The sequence below is a fragment of the Megalops cyprinoides genome, chromosome 2, assembly GCF_013368585.1.
Source record: "Megalops cyprinoides isolate fMegCyp1 chromosome 2, fMegCyp1.pri, whole genome shotgun sequence".
NCBI lineage: Eukaryota > Metazoa > Chordata > Actinopteri > Elopiformes > Megalopidae > Megalops > Megalops cyprinoides.
This window is the reverse complement of record NC_050584.1, coordinates 1,799,370-1,820,308: the sequence shown is the minus strand read 5'-3', so window position 1 is coordinate 1,820,308 and position 20,939 is coordinate 1,799,370. Positions and strand designations below refer to the sequence as shown.

At 39.7% G+C, this 20,939-nt stretch overlaps 1 protein-coding gene across 3 annotated transcripts in view; it reads right to left on the bottom strand.

The window, feature by feature from the left end:
- Positions 1-7,656: 7,656 nt before the first annotated feature.
- prkdc (protein kinase, DNA-activated, catalytic subunit) overlaps positions 7,657-20,939 on the bottom strand; it is a 125,861-nt gene continuing 112,578 nt past the window's right edge. For all 3 annotated transcript variants that reach the window (XM_036520687.1, XM_036520689.1, XM_036520688.1), the window contains exons 80-86: positions 20,716-20,808; positions 20,472-20,552; positions 19,173-19,244; positions 17,361-17,562; positions 8,639-8,827; positions 8,393-8,532; positions 7,657-7,895 (exon numbers count right to left, since the gene is read on the bottom strand). In XM_036520687.1, coding sequence (XP_036376580.1) covers positions 7,691-7,895; positions 8,393-8,532; positions 8,639-8,827; positions 17,361-17,562; positions 19,173-19,244; positions 20,472-20,552; positions 20,716-20,808 — 982 coding nt within the window. In that variant the 3' untranslated portion in view covers positions 7,657-7,690. The remainder of the gene's footprint in view (positions 7,896-8,392; positions 8,533-8,638; positions 8,828-17,360; positions 17,563-19,172; positions 19,245-20,471; positions 20,553-20,715; positions 20,809-20,939) is intronic.

The following is a 20,939-nucleotide window of genomic DNA, read 5'->3' as shown; positions in this document are numbered from 1 at the left end:
GCCTATAAAAAATATCACACATAGCCATCCAAATGGTGCTACCGGTACACATAATTTATTATTAATTATACATTTATTATAACAGGAAGGTAAGATTTTGTTGTTCGCCATGCAATGTTAGGTCACCAGTTCACCTATCTCACTATACCTATCACTATTACTTAGCTACAGCTTAGCTAGCTACTAACCAGATAATAAACTACTAACCAACGTTATTAATCATTGTAAGAGACAAGTTTTGGCAGTATAGCTAAAGCTAACTATCTCTTTAACGATCATTGGACTCAAAATAGCATGTATTTGGACGTATCCGCAATGTCAATGAAAGAGTGGAAAGCAATATACTGGCACGCAGAAAAGAGTACGAAGCAGATGTTTGTATTCTTCCGGTTTCGCGCCAGTCGCATGATAGAAAGATAGAAATGTCATCAACACGCCCACTCGCTCGCCGTGGATTATCCGGAACATGACCTGCCCTATTCACTCATGGACTCAATCCGACATTAGATGGACTTTGCACTAGGGAGCTGGCAGAGTGACGTCCGTCTCATGTCCACTCCAACTGATTCGGACATTTGTGATCTCACATACAGCTCCTCTGGGTAATGGCTAGATAAGTTCCGGCTTTCAGTGCATATCTGAAAGGGGCTTGATAGTGGAGAGAATTTAGAGAGTGGAGGAATTAAGTAGTGACAACATTAATATCACAAATATAACACCAAGATTGTCACAAAGCAGTGTAAAGAGATTTTCTAGAGAGTCACAAATTCCCTGACCCCTTAGAAAAGAGTGAATCAACTGAAACTGGAGAATATTTCAGTACAAAAATAAATACTTCACACATAAAAGCTGGAAGGGAATTAGCAGCCTGTTAGTGGTTAGGAGATAGCTAGCAGTGGGATACAGGGGCATCTCGCTTACATTGGTGGGGGTGGGGGGGTTTCATGATAATACTATGGCCTGTGGATGTTGGACATCTCAGTGCTGTAGTGGTTGTCATGGTTGCTGGTGACACTTCATCTTCTTTTAGTGAGATAATGGCATGCCAGCAGCTGGACATGCTGGAAGTATAGCAGGCTCAAGCCTCAAATGTCATGGCAGGTGAATGTCTCAGAGCAGCCCCAGGAGAAGATTGGATGGGAGTAGACAAATCATGTCCATGCGGTTAGTGCAAAGCCACCACAGGTTTTCAGAGCAATAAGAGATGAGAAAGCACAGAGGCAGCAACATGGACATGAAGCCCAAGGACTTACAGGCTATGGCAGCATAACTACATGGGCAGAAGCAGAGGATATGCACAGTTATGAGAGCACACTGAACCCAACCCATCCCAACAGATGGTGGCTGAACAGTAAGGAATGACAGTAAGTGGCACTGTATGGCTCTATGGCTACACAACTCTCAAAGTCTGCATTTAGACTACATAGTAGCACCTAATAAACTGAAGAGTTTTTAGCCTAGACTTTAATATTGAGACTAGGTCTGACACCCGGATATGCTTGGGTAGATTATTGCATAAGAGTGGGGCTCTGTTAGAGGCGGCTCTACCACATGCTGAACTTTTACATATGTTAGGAATGAGCAAATATGGATAGCATGTTGACAGATAAAGTCATGTGAGTAGTCATGTGGACTGATTAGGAAGGAGAAGCTCTGTGAGATAGTTAAGGTGCAAGACCATGCAGTGCTTTGAAGGTAAAGTACCTTGAAATTAGCCTGGTAGCCAGAGAAGAGACACCCAAGAGACACATTCACTCAGTGACCAGTTTATTAGGTGAAACACCCCATTCATGAAAACGGATGACTCTGATGTGGCTTTGGCTTGCTATATAAAGATGCAGACAGGCACTGAAGGATCCAGTTGCTGAACCATTGAATGTTAGAATGGGCAAAATGAGTGACCTAAGGGACTTTGAGCGTGATGTGATTGTCAAAGCCAGGCACACCGATTCCAGTATCTCAGAAATGGCCACCCACTTGGGCTTTTCATGCAAGACACCATATAGGGTTTACAGAGCATGGTGTGACAAATGAAAAGCATCTACAGTTGTCAGTGGCAGTCCTGTGGGAAAAAATAGCTCCTTGATGAGAAAGGTCAGAAGACAATGGCAAAAATCATGCAAGCTAACAGGCCAGCCACAAACAGGCAAAAAATATCACAGTACAATAGTGGTGTGTGGAACAGCATGTCAGATTGCACAACTTCTAGCACAACTGCACAACTGGGCCTTGTAACAGCTATATCAGCAGACAACCACACCTGGGGCCTCATGTATAAAAAAAAAAAAAAGTTGTGTAGAAATGATCCTACATTTGATCTAAGATCATTTCTGAAATGTGCATACATGTGATTCAGAGAAAATGAACGTACGCACAAAAAAACGTGCGTATCCCACTCTCCCAGATGTAAAATCCATAAATCACAAATGATCTTGAAATTGTGCGTAGCTGAATGGTTATAGATCTCCGCATTGTAAATGTGACCCCACGTTCCCGACCGACGCTACTCTCGCAGGAACCACAGGCAGACAGGATGGGTTGGGTTCACAGCGCGTGTTTTATTAGCACACACTCGTCGATGGCAAATAAACAGCACAGGTAGGTTGTCAATAATATGTCAGTAACGAGTCTCCGGTTTCACACTCGTCACTAACGTAAGAAGAAGGAACGAAATGTGAAGTAACCAATGAACTTGACAACCAACTCGCTGGTAACCAGCTCATGCCAGGAGAGGACATTACAACACAAACAGATTAGAAAATAACAGTAAAACATTTGAAAAGGGATGCTCAGGGGAATGGGAACCTGATATTTTGATGAACTTCATATAATTCAAACACGTCAAAACTACTCCTGCTACATAAACGGTGAGCTGCAAGAAAAAAAATTAGCGAGGCCGAAATCAAGGTCTTGTTGGCGGAGGTGCAGATGCGTGCAGGGATGCTGGGAGCCTTTCCAGTGGCGTTACCACTAAAACCAAGTAGCCTACGTGCCATCTGGGCACAAAGCTCTAATAGCGTAGCTCTCGGCAAACGATACCCTGCTTATCAGCCACTCATCATCATGCGCAAAGACGTCTGCCCGATCTGTAAAAACTCGTTTCCTTCCTATTCCGCGGTTGGCAATATCTTCGAGAAGTGCCAATGCTGCCATTCTTCCTCCTGCAAACCACTGCTTTATAGCCAACATTTTATATTGACCAAAATGTTTTACACGTGTGGAACCATATTATGTATAGGCTATTAAATAAATTTCCTTCAAGGATGTGTCAATAATGCTAATAAGGGTTGAATGTCACCTGTACTCCGGTTTCCTGTAAGCTTGTTAAAGCTACAAAAGCATACAATTGAGAGTATGCCTCAAGGTGTAATTTGATTGTTAATCAACATAGATACAGTACAACAGAGGTTTAAATACAATACAAGTGGGGTGGGAGTAGATGAAAGAATTCAGTGACCTGATTGCACTGGAGAAGAGGCTGTTCTTGAAGTATGCAGTTTTGGTGGACAAAAACCTATAATGTCTTGTGGAGGGAAGGAGCTGAAAGAGGTGGTAGGCTTGATTGAAGGGGTCAGAGGTGATCTTGTGTGCATGCTTGAAGGCACATTGGATGTATATGGAATCAACTGAGGGAAGGCCAGAGCCATTTATTTTGGAAGCAATCCTGAAACAATCTGCTGCAATTTTTGCAAATGTGACTGTCTTTGCTCCCATACCAGATTGTGATGGAGTGAAATTTTTTTCAATGTTGGATGTGTAGAACTGAACTAGGAGCAGACACATAATGGACAAAGCCAAAGGAATCATTAATGGACATAAAGACTGTTCCTAGGGGATTGGTATAATTATTCAGATGCATGTAAAAGTTACCTATCATCATATCTGTCGAAACTGCCAGGTTAGATGAAAATTCACCAAATTCATAACACTATAAGGACCAGGAAGGCTTTTGTTTTTTTTGAAAACTCAAAAAAGGACTTATTCCCAGGTATGGGCATTTCAGAAAATGTAGACTGACTGCAACACCACCATCCCTACCAGAAGGGCGTGAGGTCTGGATGTTTGAGTAATCCATGGAGAATGCCTCAATGAGTGAAACAAACTCATCAGACCAGAGCCAGGTTTCAGTTAAGTGCAGTATATCAAGATCACAGTTCATGATGATCCCATTCACAAGATCTGCCTTGGGCATAAGCAATCTAATATTTACCAATCCAAATTTACTTTTGTCTTGTGAGTGGTTCTTGGAAAGGAGTGCCATGATGTTGTAGGAGTAAGATTATGCAGACAAAAGTTCTGATAATGCTCATGGAACAGACACAGTCTCAGTATTATAAAATGTCACTTGTTCTAGGAATCTTGCAGAAGAAAGTGTAGGATTGTATGTCGGCAGTCTGGCTAGTGTCCTGGTGTGTCAGGAATTTTCATGAATGAGACTATTAGTTTCTAGATAAAAGAAGAGCACCTCTCCAGCTCAGGTAAGGTCTGTCTCTCTTTAACAAACCAGACTTCCCCACAAAAGTTTGCCAATTGTCTATACAGCAATTTAGGGACTTAAGTCTACTGTACACTTTGTTACCCCTATGAACTAGATATGGGTCAAAGCATATTATTTATATTATTGGCCTTCACAAGTATGGTAACAGGTACAAAAAATACATAACAGGTTAAAAATACCAATTAGCACTGTAAGGGCAATAATCAAAAATGTAAAACACATGGAATGGTTGCAACTTTGCCAAGAAGTGGATGCAAGTGCATGTTGTCCCCACAGATGGTGAGGAAGATGGTGACAATAAAGAACCCAAGGATCACGGTTGAAGAATTGCAGAACTTGGCTGCATCTTGGGGTCGCCAGGTCTCACAAACAACCATAAGACGCCACCTCCATACCAATAAGCTCTTTGGAAAGGTTGCACAAAGACAGTCCTTGCTGAGCACAAGAAACAAAACCATAGCATGATCAGTCATAGCATCTGCAGTTTGCCAAATGTCATTGGAATTATGGCTGGCAGAGAGTGCTATGGTCAGATGAGGCTAAAATTGAACTTTTGGCCATACACAATATTGGCATGTTTGGCAGCAAAAGAGGAATGCATACAAGGTGAAGCAACTCATACCTACTGTCAAATATGTTTTGCTGCCAGTGGTCCAGAGCACTTGTTAAGATCAATTGCAAAATGAATTCCACCAAGTACCACAAAACTTTTTCAGAAAATCTGGTTGTCTCTGCTAGGACTTGGTGGTAGGTGGATTTTCCAGCAGGATAATCACCCCAAACATAAAGAAATGGTTAAGTCAAAACAAAATCCATGTTCTGCAATGGCCATCTCAGTTGCTTGGGCTGGGATGTCGGTGAGCTTTTCAGCACAGGCAGTGTTACATTCATGTGAAGCAATATGTAGTTATATGCTGTATATATTAATATAATTAATAATAGTAAATACTTACTGTAAATAGTAATGACAATAAATTGTTTTGTTACATACTTTTAGATACAGCACTTTGACATTAGGTGGTGATTTAGTCGGCTTCCACTGTCATGGGTAGCGAGCTGTTGGTCAAGAGGCATGATTGGTTACAGGACCCAATGTGATCTGCCTCATTCCTTTTCACAGAGAAAACTTCATATATTTTGCGCTGTTGTTTGACAATTTGTAGATTTTGTACTGAGAATGTTGTACGTGAATCAAGCAGCTTAAAAGAAAATAAGGTATGTGTTACATTAAGAAAAATATAACCTAGAAATGGCAGACAAAAAAATGGAGTGACAAGAAATTCACAGTATTTGTGTACTGTTTTAGCCTGTAGTAGGCAACAACCCAAAGCCCATCAAATTTAGGTTAATGACTGTAGGTATGAAACTGCAAAGAATATTCTAAACCAATAATTTATTAAGTTGAATATCACAGTCATATTTTGTAGAGCCAAAAAGCTGCCTGTTGGCATTCCATTTAAATGACACATTTCAGAGTCAAACAGCAGTAACATGCAAGCAGCTACTTAACTAGGTTGTTTCAGCGAACTTTAAAGTGTGAACAAGCTAGCTAATGTTACTGGCAGGCTTTCAAGATAATGTTTTTTTGTCATGAGGGACATCAAACCTCACATCAGTAGCCTACAGAATCCAACAAGTTTGCAAGCTATCTACCCAACAATTTTTGCAGCATACTGAAGCCGTCTCCACCCCCTCCCTTTCTCAGCAGGGAATTGTTTGCCAAAAACATTCATAAATAACACCCTTTTAAAGATGTCAATCTGGTGTTTGTTTTGAAGTGAATATGAGTCGAATAAACTTAACATAAATAAACTTTTTTGGGTTTTGACCGATGAAACAGCTCTGAGTTTGGACCATAGAAACATTTGTTGAAAGTGTGATTTATCAAGTTAGTAAACAAACAAGTTTGTATGTAATTCAGGTGAGCACGCTTTTAAAAATATATATAAATCATCTGTCTTACCTCAATGACTTTTTTGTTGTTTGGCTACGGACTTGAGAGCTGGGGCAACACTCTCAGCTAGTTTCTTTGCCTTAGGAGGCCAAGGGGAGCCATTTAAAATATACTTTGTTGTTGCACAGTGGGATGCCTGACAATTTTGTGTGGGTGCCTAGTTGTGGCCAATAAAAGCGGCAAATGATGAAGCTTTTACTGCTGATTCTGTCCACATGTAGCAGAAAACAATGCCAATCCATGCACTGCCTACACCTGCAAAAATGAAAGTTGCTCATATTGCTGCTTCTTCAAATTGAGTTTGGAAGGAGCTCTCAAGTGAGTAAAACAGCATACAAGAAAATGTCCCGAAATACAAGGGCAGCATCTCTCAAACCCGTCTCTTCTCAGTTCTGGCTCCACACTGGTGGAATGAACTTCTTGCCGAGTTTTGGACAACACACTCCCTGAACGCCTTCAAGAAAAAACTTAAAACACATCTTTTTAAGCTGTATCTCTAGCCTACCTTCCTCCCCATCTATCCTATCAATTACTATTTTCATATAAAAAAGGCAGTCTACACTTGCATAGCACCTAACTTTGTATCTTACTGACCTCTTGTAATACTTCGCAATAACTACTCGTAGCATAGTGATGCACTTATTAGGAAGTTGCTCTGGGTAAGAGTGTCTGCTAAATGAAGGAATGTAATGTGTAGTGAAGTGAGACAAATGCATGTAAGTACACAAGAATTGTTTATTGGGTCCTCATTTCCATAAGCATCTTAAGTTTAATTTGGTCGTTAAAACATTCTTGAGAAGCATTTATGAAGTGCTTCCCAAAAGCTTACCCTGATTCCACCCTGATTCCTGTCATCATGAAGAATCAAGTTCAGCAAAATAATAGGGTTCCTTATCATTCCTGATAAGTGCATAGCCCAAGAAGCTATTCAGATGCATATGTAATCTTGCATAAGGATAGCTTCTGTCTCATAACAAAATGACCAAACAAATGAATACATTTTCTCCATATATTTGCATTCGTATGTGAATGTAACAATCAGTTTATTTTCAACTTATTTTCAGTATTCTTACCATTTATAATTTTGTCATACCATTATATCATGTGCAGATACAGGTACTAAAGAAGCATAAACTGTGATAAAATGCTTGACAAACCAAATAAGTTTCTAGATTCACAGTTTTATAGATTAAGGTCCAAGAGTGGTTTGGAAATCAGGATGACAGTGGGCTTCAAGTTCAGATCCAGGGTTCCCAACCAGTCCACACTCTTCCTAACACATTTGGGTCAGTGGCCTGGTCCAGTAGACAGTCCACTTGGGTTTCCACAGAAAGCCCATCATCTCTCTCCCGGGCACGGATATTGTGTTCCTCTTGTCCTCTTGCCACTGCCAACATTCCTTTGAAAGCTGGCTCCTTCTCAAACCCCAGTTTCAGCTCCTCACTTTATCAAACAAATAGGTGCAAAATGAAAATATAAGTAAGATACCTGTAACAAGCTACTGCAAGCCTCATTGGGTTATTTTCTTGTCCATCTGTGATGGCATTATGTAATTTCATGACATAGACAAATGTCATACTCCTCTGTTGTATTGACTGTAAGAACAAGCAATTTCATAACTCTACTCTGGGACATCAACTTAAAAAACACACAAGTCACACAAGTGCCAAAGAAGTGCACTGAGATCCCTAGATATATCAAAATGGGTTCATGTGCACATCTCATGACCTTGAAATCCAAATTAACATGCTTTCATAATCAGTCTTTTTCAGCTTCTCAAAAAGATGAGTAGCATTCTGCACCTCAGGAATCAGAGGCTGTACACCTCTGTCCTCCAAATGATCAAGAAAAAACACTACCAAACATGGGAATATATTATCAAGTGAATGCTTGGTTACGCTATCCACAGTGATAACTCTGCATGTATGGTAACACAATACCTTGTTATAACAGCAGGATTTGCTCCATCAAGTTTTCTCAGAGCAAAGTTGACTTTCTGAATGGGGTACCAGTTGATTTCTTTGGTGTTCACATTGTGTGTCCAAGTGCCTCCCTTCTTCAGCTGCTTCAGTGCAAAGTTCTGGAAAAAAAAAATTAAAAGTGAAATATTATTCATTTCTTATTGGTGCACACTTACAACGGAATGGATAATACTGGATAATAATGGATGAAACTGTCCACAGCACCTTCCAGTCCAATGAGGGCTCCTTGACAAAGATGTCCATTGTGTTTAGCAGCAGGTCTGGGTTAGCCCTGTATGCCCTCAGTGAGTGTACCATAGTGCTTTTTATGAGCCCAGTCTCCCGCATGGGCTGCATGAGGTTGAGGAACTGCTGGGTCAAGCGGAATGGCATGAGCTCAGGCACTGGGAGAAACTGAGGGCGAAAACAAGAGCAAGGTTGGAATGACAAAAAGAGACCAAGGGATTATAATGAGTGTCAGAGACATCTCAGTGAATTTCTGTTTATCAGTCCTTTACATGCCCCAACCAAGGATCAAATGTAAATTTCTAATTAAATGATACACTTTGTAATTAGAATTATATACAGTGGATTCACATCAAAATGATTATAAACCTGTACTGAGAACAAAATCATATTTAGTACAAGATTTATGATGGCAATGTAATATGTGAAGAGCAGAAGATAAATCAACACAAAATATAAGCCAACACACAATTTTTTCTGAAGACACACTGTACATTTAATTGTTCCAGTGAGATGTTAAAGCATACTAGTTGTTTACATGTCATGTACCATATATACATTAAAATTAAATCCAAAGAAATGTCCCCGGGCTAAGTGAACATATCTGCAAAATTAAAAGTTAGTGCAGAAAAACCGAATGCAGATGGAAAGATATCATCATGAAAGGCCCAATGAGTGAGTATAATAAAGATGTTAAAGATGCAAGAGGGAACTATTCTTTCCAATCTGATTTCTGTTAACAGTCGGACTTATAATTCTGGAGTACTGTTGGCAATGATTGACAGAATATTAAACCGTGTCTCCAAGATCAGTGAGAGGTTTTCGCAAGATTACTAACATGAGAAGCAGTTAAATTTTTATCTGCAAGAATGCCATTAAACTAGATTCATTTGTTCTTGTTAAAGCAGATGACCCATTTGAGTTTGAGTGCAAACCATCAACCTGTCCTGTCCTGGATATTATTTCAACTATACTGCTTAAAGAAGTTTTTGAACTGTGAGTACTGATATTCTTGTTATCATTGACACTTCTTCTGCAACTGGCACAGCTCCCATTCATCTTCTTAAAAAACACATCTAGATATCTCTGTGTTGAGCAACTATAGATCTATTTATAATCTTCCCTTTCTTGTTCTAGGGAACATGGTTGAGAGGCAGCCACTATACTTTTTAGAAATAACCTTTTTGAGACATTTCACTCTATTTTGCTTAAAACATAGCATTGAAACAAATGAAAACTACCAATGAATGGACAATGAATCTGGTGAATGCTTCATTTGAATTCTTCTATTATCTATGTTTGGATTCTTTTAAATTTTCAAGGCCTTACTGACTGTGCTCTTAGCTGGTTTATTTGTATATATATCATTCAAGCAGATAGTTCCCAGTATTAATTGGTGATGATGCTGTGCTCTGCCCTGCACAGACTACTTGTGGGGTCCCACTGGGGTCAGCTTTAGGGCCAATATTATTCTTCATTTATACGTTAACATTGGACCACATTATACATATCCATAACATCTCATTTCACTGTTGTACAGATAATACAAAGCTTTACTTCAATTTCTACTTGTCTACTATCCTGAGTAGTATGTGTACATTAACTGATACACAGGGCTGTCTAACAGATATTAGATGTTGGCTGTCCTTGCCACTTTGGCTGTATGCTTTCTTTTTTTCTTCCCCGAGTTTGTTTATTATTTTCACAGAAATACAATAAAGTAAAATATAAACTATAAAAGCAAGTTTTATACATACAAGAAAGCACACATACATACAAAGACAGAAAAAAACAGAAAAGAGAAGAAAAGAAAAAAAAAGAAAAAAAAACAACAGTCAGTAAAAGGTTATAATAGTAATATACACTGCAAATCACATCCCTGTGCCTAATTAAACCTTAACTATTGCCTCCCCAACCCATCCCAGGTACCCTAATCAGGGATCTGTGGGAAATTGATCTCCTTAAAATATCAGAAGAATGAGCCCCATATTTTCCAGAATTTATTCAAAGAGCCCCTAGTGGAAAGTCTTATTTTTTCTAATTTGAGGAAGTAAAAGACATTGGTTAACCAGCTGGTATGAGAAGGGGGGGTTCTTAATTTCCATTTAGTCGCTACAAGTCTCCTTGCTATCAGGGTGACGAAAGCAATAATATCCTTTTTCGAATTAGACAGAGAAGTTACTAGGAAGGAGATTCCAAACAACACGGTGAGAGCATTTTTAAAATTTTCTGTCCAATAGTTACACAGAGGTGGGCAAAGCCAAAACATGTGATTAAGGTTTGCTGGGGTTTGCTTACACCTATCACACACTGGAGATACACCCTCACAGATCTTCGATAATCTAGCCTTAGTATAATAAGTGCGATGTACAATTTTACACTTGATAAGGGCATGTCTTGCACAGCTAGAAGATTAGATTTATGCACCTGTCTAAGAATCTCATCCCAAAGTTCTTCAGATAATTGTTCCCCTAAGTCTTCCTGCCACATGGCCCTTATGGAGTCTAACAAATCTGGATAGAGAATGTGAATTTGGTTGTAAATATTTGACATGAAACCTTTCAAAGTATGGTTTGGTGTCAGAGATCTGTCAAGAGGCACCTCATCGGGTAGATGAGGGAACTCTGGGAATGTTGCATGAACAAAGCTACGGACTTGCAAGAATCTTAAAAACTGTTGCTTGGGAAGTGAAAATTTGTCTGAAAGCTGTTGAAAGGATGCAAAAGCACCATCAATATATAGATCTCAAAATGTATTAATGCCTTGACTGGGCCAAATTGAAAAAGCGCAATCTGCGAGAGAGGGAGGAAAAGCATTATTAGTGGCAATTGGAGCATGGATGGAAAATAACTGTATAATCTGAAAAAGCACTTAAATTGAGCCCAAGTCCTAACAGAGGTTTTAACAATTACATTCTTAGTGTAGGGGTAAGTGGAAGACAATATAGGAGAATGTACTAGGGCCTTCAATGACACAGGTTTGGTGGAGTATGCTTATATGGTTAGCCATGTGGGTGGGGGATCAAAAGCCTCATATTGGAGCCAGTATTGTAAAATTCTAATATTCACAGCCCAGTAATAAAATTTAATATTGGGTAGAGCCAAACCCCCAAGTGGCTTATATCTCTGTAGATATAGCTTACGCAGACTAGGGACCTTTTTATTCCAGATAAACTCCAGAATCAGACTGTATAATTTACAGAAGAAGGTCTGAGGGAGGAAAATGGGAATCCAATGGAACAAATATGACAATCGTGGGACAATAGTCATCTTCACAGAATTGACTCGAGCAGCTAAAGACATGTTGAGGAGAGACCAACATTCAAAGTCTTCCCGAGTTCGGGACAGCAAAGGAACAAAATTTGCCTCGTAGAGGTCATCAAATTTGTGTGTAACCTGGATTCCCAAGTATGTAAAACTATGATGGGCTACTAACTATGAAGGATAGGTTATGTAAGGCGAATGTCTTCGCAGCCATATTAATAGGAAATATCTCACTTTTATTCAAGTTTAATTTATAGCCCGAAATTTGACCAAATGACTGAAGAGTGGCCAGGGCAGCAGGAACAGAGACAGAGAGATTGGAAACATATAAGAGAAGATCTATAGAGTGCTATAGAGAGAGAGGTTCAATGGCAATTGCAAATAGAAGGGGACTTAGAGGAAAACCCTGTAGAGTGATAGAAACAAAAAATACTCAGATTGGATATTGTTCGTCCTAACTGAAGCTTGTGGAGAAGAATAAAGCAACTTAATCCAAGAAATATGTTTTTCCCCAAAACCAAATTTTTCCAGGGTGTTAAATATTAATTAATTGATCAACTTTATTCATATTTTTGAACTATTTCTATTGCTTGCTGGACATTAAGACTCTTGTGTCTGAAATGGACATACCTGGTAGTGTGATTCCCAAGTCCCGTAACACCCCCCTCCCCTCGCTTTTCTTTCCCCTTCGGATCTACACACTGATCTCATACATGGCCTTTCTGGAATCTAGTTAACGGAAATCTGTTGCAGCGACAGAGAACTTTAATCCCTGCAATCATCTCTGAGAAGCCAGTCAAGAGTTTGGGGAAGATTTTCACCAGCAGCCCTTAAGGATGAAACATCAGTCAAGAGCACATGCGAGGAGCTGGATGGGGGGCTGAAGGAGGTGGACAAGACAGGCCTCCCAGGAAGATTTAAGGCATGGATCTACCAACACAGGATTTTGCCAAGGATCCTGTGGCCAGTGCTCATCTACGAGTTTCCGATCTCCACCACTGCAGACCTAGAGAGGAGGGTCAGCCGCTACCCTGAGGAGATGGCTGGGTCTGCCAGAAGCCTGAGCAGCACTGCCCTATATGGAATCATCTGCAAGATTAGGCTCCCCCAAGTCCAATGAGGAGGAGTTCAAGGTTTTGTGTGCAAGGGAAATGCTGCAATACCGCGAGTCAGTTGACCTGAAGGTCTCTGGTGCTGTGGTAGCAGTCAGGACTGGTAGGAAGTAGAGAACAGAGGCCGCAGTGGATCAGGCAGAGTCACAACTGCGCCATTGGACTCTTGGTGAGGGCAGTGGCCAGGGGAAGAGCGGGACTGGGAACTTTCCCAACCCACCATTATGACAAAGCTCAGGGGAAGGAAAGACGGAAACTTATCGAGGATGAGTTGAGAGCAGCGGTCGAAGAGGAGAGGTCCAGCAGAGCAGCAGGGATGAGACAGCAAGCTGCCTGGACAAGATGGGAACAAGTTGAGGAGGGAAAGAAAGATCATGTGGTCTGACTTCACCACATCAACATCCAGGCAGTTTATGAAGTCCTCCCCAGCCCATCTAACCTGCACTGATGGAGCCCTCTTTGCCCGAGAAAGGGGACGCTTGAGCACATTCTGAGCTGCTGCACAAAGGCACTGGGTGAAGGAAGGCACCAGTGGCAGCACGACCAGGCGCTCAAGACCATTCCAGAGGCAATCTGCAGGTGCCATCACCTGTTGTTGGAAAGAAAATCCAGCAAAGCCAGCCATCATCTTCATTAAGGCTGGAGAGAAGCCGAAAAAAACACTGAAAGTGGCACCTGGGCTCTTCAACACAGCTCAAGATTGGCAGCTGATGGTGGACTTGGGACGTCAACTCAAGTTTCCACAGCATGTTGCCAACACTACTCTTGAGGTGGCTATGGATCAAGAGGGCGGATTTGCAGACAATTGCTGCTAGGGCGGAGGAGCTGGGTCACTGGGGCGAGGGTGTCTGATGTTCGAAAGACCTGAAACACCCGATGACCCCAGGTAACATCACTGATGATCTGCCGTAGCCTAGCATCTTGCGATGTTTCACTACAACAAATTTTATTATTCAAGACAAGTCAACCTTTTTTTAATTTCATGTACACACTGTAACAAACAATGTCTAAGTGGAAATCAAATGCCTTAGTTTTTCCACAAAAGTACTGAAAATGAAAAATTGGTTGCATAAGTTTGCACACCCTTGAATTAAGGCGAGACACGGTAGGCAAAAATGACGCATTTTTGAGCGCGATATAGCTCCGCGATCTTTCATAAAACCATAGAGTGTAATACCTCGTTGTAAAGCTCGTGTCCTGTAGCACAATGCTGGCTGCTCCATATATTTCCATATAGCTCCATTTTTCTTCTAGCGACGACAAACAGTGAACAAACTGAGTGATGAAATGGTTGCTTCTCGAAATCTCATTGGCTAATGAAGTTTATAGACCATTTCTGGCTACGTGATTGGCTGAAATCCATCACGTGACATGCTCAGACCTTCCTCCTTTGCGTTTGGCACCAAGTTTGAAACCAGGAAGCAGAATGGGCAAAACACACAGAATTCACGTTAAACCTTCTCAAAATAGACGTGATCAGTTATCAATTGCCAGGAGAAGAGTAACCGCCAGGCTAAGTAAGCCTGATCCTAAAATTGACGAGTCGTCACGAGGGGTTAGTGCATCAAGGCGCAAAATTCAACAAATGGGGAAAGGTCAGGGGGATGATAATGACAGACCATCCACACAACAGTGGCTTATAATGCACAAGTCCCGTTTAAATGAGCAATTAAAAAGCTCAAAAGACACCAGCAGGAATTAAAAGAAGGTCTTACATATGGGGATGGATAGAACAAAGATAACGAAGTTCAGCATGAGAATGTGATAGACAGGTAGGGCACAAAAGGGCTGCGCAGTGATTTGAAGGTCCTGTGCCTATGATCCTTAGCTGTAGTTAATATAATAATAATAAAGTATATATACAATTTAGATATATTTAGTTGTTTGATGGGCAATTGGGGGTATCATTGAATGGATTGTTGTTGCTATAATCATTAAATACTACTTATTGAATATATGAACTCACAATATATGTCTTTAATGGCCATTTTCTCAAAATTAGTATTTTTCCATGCTCTGAACCAAAAATCTCAACTTCTAGAGCACTTATATTAACCAAACTTTTCATACTCATTCATAACAGTATTCTTGAGGACATTACAAAAGGATTTGTTTATACATTTCTTATTTTTGGATTTATTAGACATTTTGTTCTTAAAAATGTGCCGAAAATGCATTTTTAATATATGTACATAGTATTTTCTGATTTATAAAATGAAAAAAGCATGTACCAAAATCTGTTCCGTAAAAATTTTTGTCTACACCATGTTGTCAAAATGAAATAAATATTTTAAGTCTGGCTTTACTCATTATCTAGATTTCTGTTTTTTAAATATATGCAAATTAGCATATATTAAATGAGATATTACCTAATTTGCATATTTAAATGTGAATTTTTGGAAAACTTGCAATACAAAAAAAATATATAATAATGAAAGTAATCAACTGACAAAGTTTCATGGTGATACCTTTTAGTTACAAATTCTCCCCTGTTCACCTGTAGTGTCTCGCCTTAATACAATAACAGTACTTTTGCTTTACTAGTTGCAGTGAGTCTGTTTGGATAAGTCTCTACCAACTTCTCACGTCTTTTTTTCAGCCATTCCACTGTAGACTTGGCTGTGTGCTTGGAGCAGCTGATATTATCTGAAATTAAAAAGTATCACTTCAATTGGCCACAGATGAAGTCAATTAGTTTTGGGCATGATTTGGATAGTAAATGGCTAGACTTCAGCACAATTACAACTCCTATCATAAAGAATGTATAAACTTGTGCAACCAAGGTGTTTTAGTTTTTCTATTTTAAATTATTATTCAGAGATGTGTTGCCTTTTCTTTTTACTTTGATGTTGTGGGTTACTATGTCTAAATGAAAGTGGAAAAAATCAGATTTAACAGGTTTTCATTTCAGGCCTGAAGGCAATAAAAACAAAAAAAATTAAAGGGTGTGTAGACTTTCTGGAGACTCTATTATTTAACTTTGAACCATCTCTCAGTGTAAACTTGTGAAATCCAACATAAAATCTCAGTCATTTTATCATAATTTCTGGTGAGATTTTACACACCATGACAACTCTCACCATGACAAGCGACAAATTTCAAATGATTTACACCGTGAATAGTAGCAGTGCCTTTTCCTAACTGAATAATCATAGGGGCTTTTATTGAAATGACTGAAATACTGACATTACTCTCCTGTTGGATTTAACAGCATTCGTATAGCAACACACTAATATTTTGCAGCCCCACAGTATCAATCAAACAACTGGGTGTAGCCACCATTCTGTCAGACACTGACCCCCCCAGCCTCCTCCACCATGTTGCTGGGCCACAGCACCCCACCCTATACCAACGGCCACTTGCAGCACCAGCACCAGGCTCACTAGGCCCTGAGTGCCTTGTCCATACCACCCCTTTTTTCCAGGGAGCCCACATTTAAGCCCCCTCCAAGTATTTTCCCATATACCCAGGCAATGCATGAAGGGCCAAATGGCCACCCCCATGCACCCTGAGCCAAAAAGCTCCCCCCAAATTTGGATAACTATTTCACTAACACAAAGTAAGCAGACTAATCATCAATATGTAATAAATCCCTACACAAATCATCAGCTAGACTAATTAGCTACATAAGACAGGCTAGCTCACTCATCTGCCCAGTGGTGAGCTGTGTGTTGTGTGAAGTAATCCTGTGTAGCTAAAGTTTCATGGCACATATCACATCAGTGTGCTGAAAAGCCTAAGCAGTGCATAGGCTGTGTTTAATAGAGGTAATTTCATGAATTTCCCATCCTTTGTAGCTTTTGCTAGCATTAGACTTGAATGTAAAAGTACATTGTTAATGACCACACACACACACACACACACACACATATTCTCTTCCCCCACTTCCTTGTGATGCTACTCATACATCACAAATACTAGCTTATTTTATGCAGATTTGAAGTCAAGAATTGTTAGAAATATCTCAAGTGTTCAGACATACAATCTAAAGTATTATGAAAAGTATGTTTTCTTCATTTCTCTCAAAGTCAATTCTGATTTTACACCAATAGATTGTTATCACTCTCTGGTACATGTAGTCTAGAAAGTCTTCAAAATCTTCCTTCCCAAAGAATCACCAGTTTAAATATTCATTGCGTACTTTTAGCTCTTACCTGTCCAGTGTTTCATTGGAAGTTTACAGCTGGAGCTTTTAAGTATTCTGACATTGAAAAGCAGGGATGATACACATGCTCAGTTTTGCATTCCTTACAGGATGAGATGTCATTCAGGACAATTTCTGGAAAATTCAGAAACAGATTCCACGGAAAAGTCACAATATCGTACCTGTGTAGCAGAGCCGAAGGCGTGGCCAAAGTCAATGCCAACCATGCCACCCGTCTCTAGGTTGATCAGAAAATTCGAGAGATGGCGATCCCCGATGCCCAGGATCCACTGGCTGATGCACATAAGTGCATGGGAGCTTGCAAAATGTGACCGCAAGAAAAGGAAGGCCTCAGGTGTAGTGCTCATTTTAAGGAAAGCCCTCCTGGAAAGAGACAAGGCTGGATCAGTTATCAGTGATACACAGTGTTTACATATTTAATAGTTATACACATTGAATACTTCCTCTAAAAGGAAAGCTTATTGTATACTTTTCCTGTGGCTTAAGTTTTTTCATTCCATCATTTCAATGCCTCTGTAGCTAGGATGACTGCAAAATGAGGAGCTAAAGACTTTGTTAGGCTGATAAGGTGGACTACAAATGAATTACCAGAAAGCTTTCAGGGTGACATAACCTTCAAACATACTGGAGAGTTAAAACATTCTCAATAACCAGCTTTTCTAAGGTTGAAGGGATTTTGTGCCCCTAGGCAATGGAACACTTTACATTTACATTTAGTCATTTAGCATGTACTCCTTCCCAGAGTGACTTAGCCTAAGCTTTTTGAAGGGTGTTTTCTAGAGCAGAGATGATGCTAAATCATACGTGACACAATCCGATAGCAGGAGTCATTACAAAACATAGCATGGTATTAGGTGCCATGGTAAGTGCAGAGGAAGTTTGAGGGTACAGAAATTGTATTTGAGGATACAGTATGAATGTTCAGACCTCAGGGTTAGTTGACTCAAGGTGCAGTTTGATGCAGTACATGCAGTCCCTCAGACACGACAGAGAACATGAACCCTTTCGAGGGATTGCAAGGTGACCAGTGATTATGGAGGGGAGAAGTTTCGCAGGAGTGCATGGTTTATTAATGGATTGAAGGTAAGAGGGTGTAGTATCTCTTCATGGTATATCAAGGCTGTACAGATGGTTAAGTACCTTTAAAATATACATTTAAAAGTTTTATCCAGTTCTGTATGTCTTGCTATTTTAGTTTTCCCTCATGCCTTTCATACCCATTTCATTTCATTCAACAACTATTTCCTTTTTAATTTTATTTTCTCTGAAAGCACTCTGAACACCTTTTGAAAAGAGGGCCTTTTTGCTTTGTTTGATTTTGTGGTTAATATCTGGCGAGATTTTGTGGTTGATATCTCCTTGCAAATACTTAACAGACTAACTACTTAAACTACCCTGCTGGGGTTTTTTAAGTAGCCCAAAACATGAAAGTTCTAGAGTACCAGGGCAAAAACGTTGACAATAACGTGTGTATGGTGAAAGCTTAATTTCTGTCCAATAAAAATGCTGTTACTAGGTCAAGAAATAATTTAAAAAAAAAGTGTAAACATGATCTGTATGGCTGCGGTTTGCATAATTACATATATACACAATTTACAATATTATGAGGCTGCTGGCATGTTTTGACGAGACAAAGAAAACGGTCAATGTTGATGGTGATGGTGGCGAAGTTGTTTTTAAATGGGACAGTGATTGCGAGGAGGAATTGTATGGATTCAATGATGAAGAGTTGGATGGGGTTGTAGAAGGAATTGTGAGTGAGGACGAAGAAGAAGAGAGAGAGAGGGCGAAAATGGTGTGAGGGAGGAAACTGGCAGACAGGGAGTGGCACCAAGTAGCTAGCCAGAGAGGTCCTGAGAGAAGACTGCAGAGCTTTGCTAACTGACTGATATCAAGGTGATGCTAGTGTTTGTGGTGATTCAGGTCACTCTGGGGCTCCCAATCTCACATGCAGAGTAGTAAAAAATACTTACCTCAGAAGATCCCCAGGTACAAGATGCTCCATTTTCCTAAAATTGGTGACAGCTTCATGGCGGCTTGCTTTCCTGTTATAAAATTAATCACTCTATGTCATGTCCATATTAAACTGATAATGGAGCCATCAGTTAAGAAATTGCACACCCTCTGTTAAAGGTAATAATCCTTCATGACTGATTATGCAAAAGAACGTAAGAGGAAACTGGCATATTTAAGTTACACACTCACTGGGTTAAAACAAAAAATTACATCCATGGCTGTCTGACAGTCTTCAACTTTTTGCATTTTAGCTGATGCATAAAGAAATTGTAATTTTGTACGTATACGTTTTATCATTTTAGTCTTGTTCCCCTTTCCAGTGTTCTTACAGCAACACAAAGTCCTGATTTCATTAACACTGGTGAACAACACCACCTAAGCATTCTGGCTCTTCTGCTGTCAGTTCAGTGATGTCTTCATTCTATTCCTTCAGGCTATCACCTTATAATTCAAATACTACTTGACTCTTAACTTCTCAGACAGTCCGAAGTTTGTCAATTACAGATGGCGTTTCTCTACTTCTCTGTACCTGAATGCTTTGGACTCCACTTTTTGTGTGTTTATATAGGCCAATCATAATATGAAATAGGTATGCAATAGGGGGGCATGGGAAGTACGTGCCATTATTGTCATGGCCTTTTCAGGAAGGTTCATTACATCACAATTTGAAAACACATGGTGTAGATGATGCAATGCCAGTTTTCACAGCTATTTCCTGGATAAAACTCTTCATTATAAGACTAAAGAAAGTAGCATTGTTTTATCTGTACAAAGCATCTTGTGTTTCAGGCCATTTTGACCGGCTTTCCATGCACTTACATAAATTCAACAGGCATTAAGCTTAACAAAGCTAAAATAGCTAAAATATTTTATGCTAGGAACTCAGTAATTGGTATATGCCTTACATGGCATTGAACTCTACTGAGTACCAAATTACACACAGAGTGAGCCCAAAATTATTGTTGTTAATGGGTTGTCTGATTCTTGTAAGTGGGGTATTTAAACAGGAGTAGAATATGTATGATTCTCTAGCACTGCTTTTGTCAGCATTTCGTAGTGTAGTATACTGTATTACAACCACCACAATACTAAATAAATGCAATGCTATTTCTCTCCATTTATTTTTTCCTGTATTTTTTGTATTTCTAATACTTGTATTTGTAATTGTAACAGGCGACAGTGAGAGTGATCAGACTTGTAATTAAAGCAGCTTGTATACATAGTATCACAACATCAACCAAATACAACTCACTCACTTGTATGTTTCTGTATATCGCTGAATTCCATCAACTTTTCCAGCCACTTTGTTGAGCCAATTCTCATAGGTTTCATTTGGTCTAAAATACAGAAATATGCATTGATATACAAGTTAGCATAACTATTCAATTTCACAGCTGCTCAAGAAATAGCTTGGGACTTAAAAAAAAAGATGTACAAGGTACATATTGAGCTGTTTAGGGTATTTCATCACGGGAATTCTCTCCACGAGAAGGACATTACCTCATGGCATTCTGTTTCTCCTCTTCAGTCCTCCTGCTAGAGAGGAAATCCTTTAATGTGCAAGTGTTCCCCATCCACTCAATGAGACCAATCCTGAGGCAAACACAATTAAACATTATTGAAAAAACAGTATTACAGCTTTTGAGGTATTGAGAGCACAAACATATCTTTAAATTGCCCACGTAAAACATAACATTGATGATTCATTGATACTGAGATGCTTA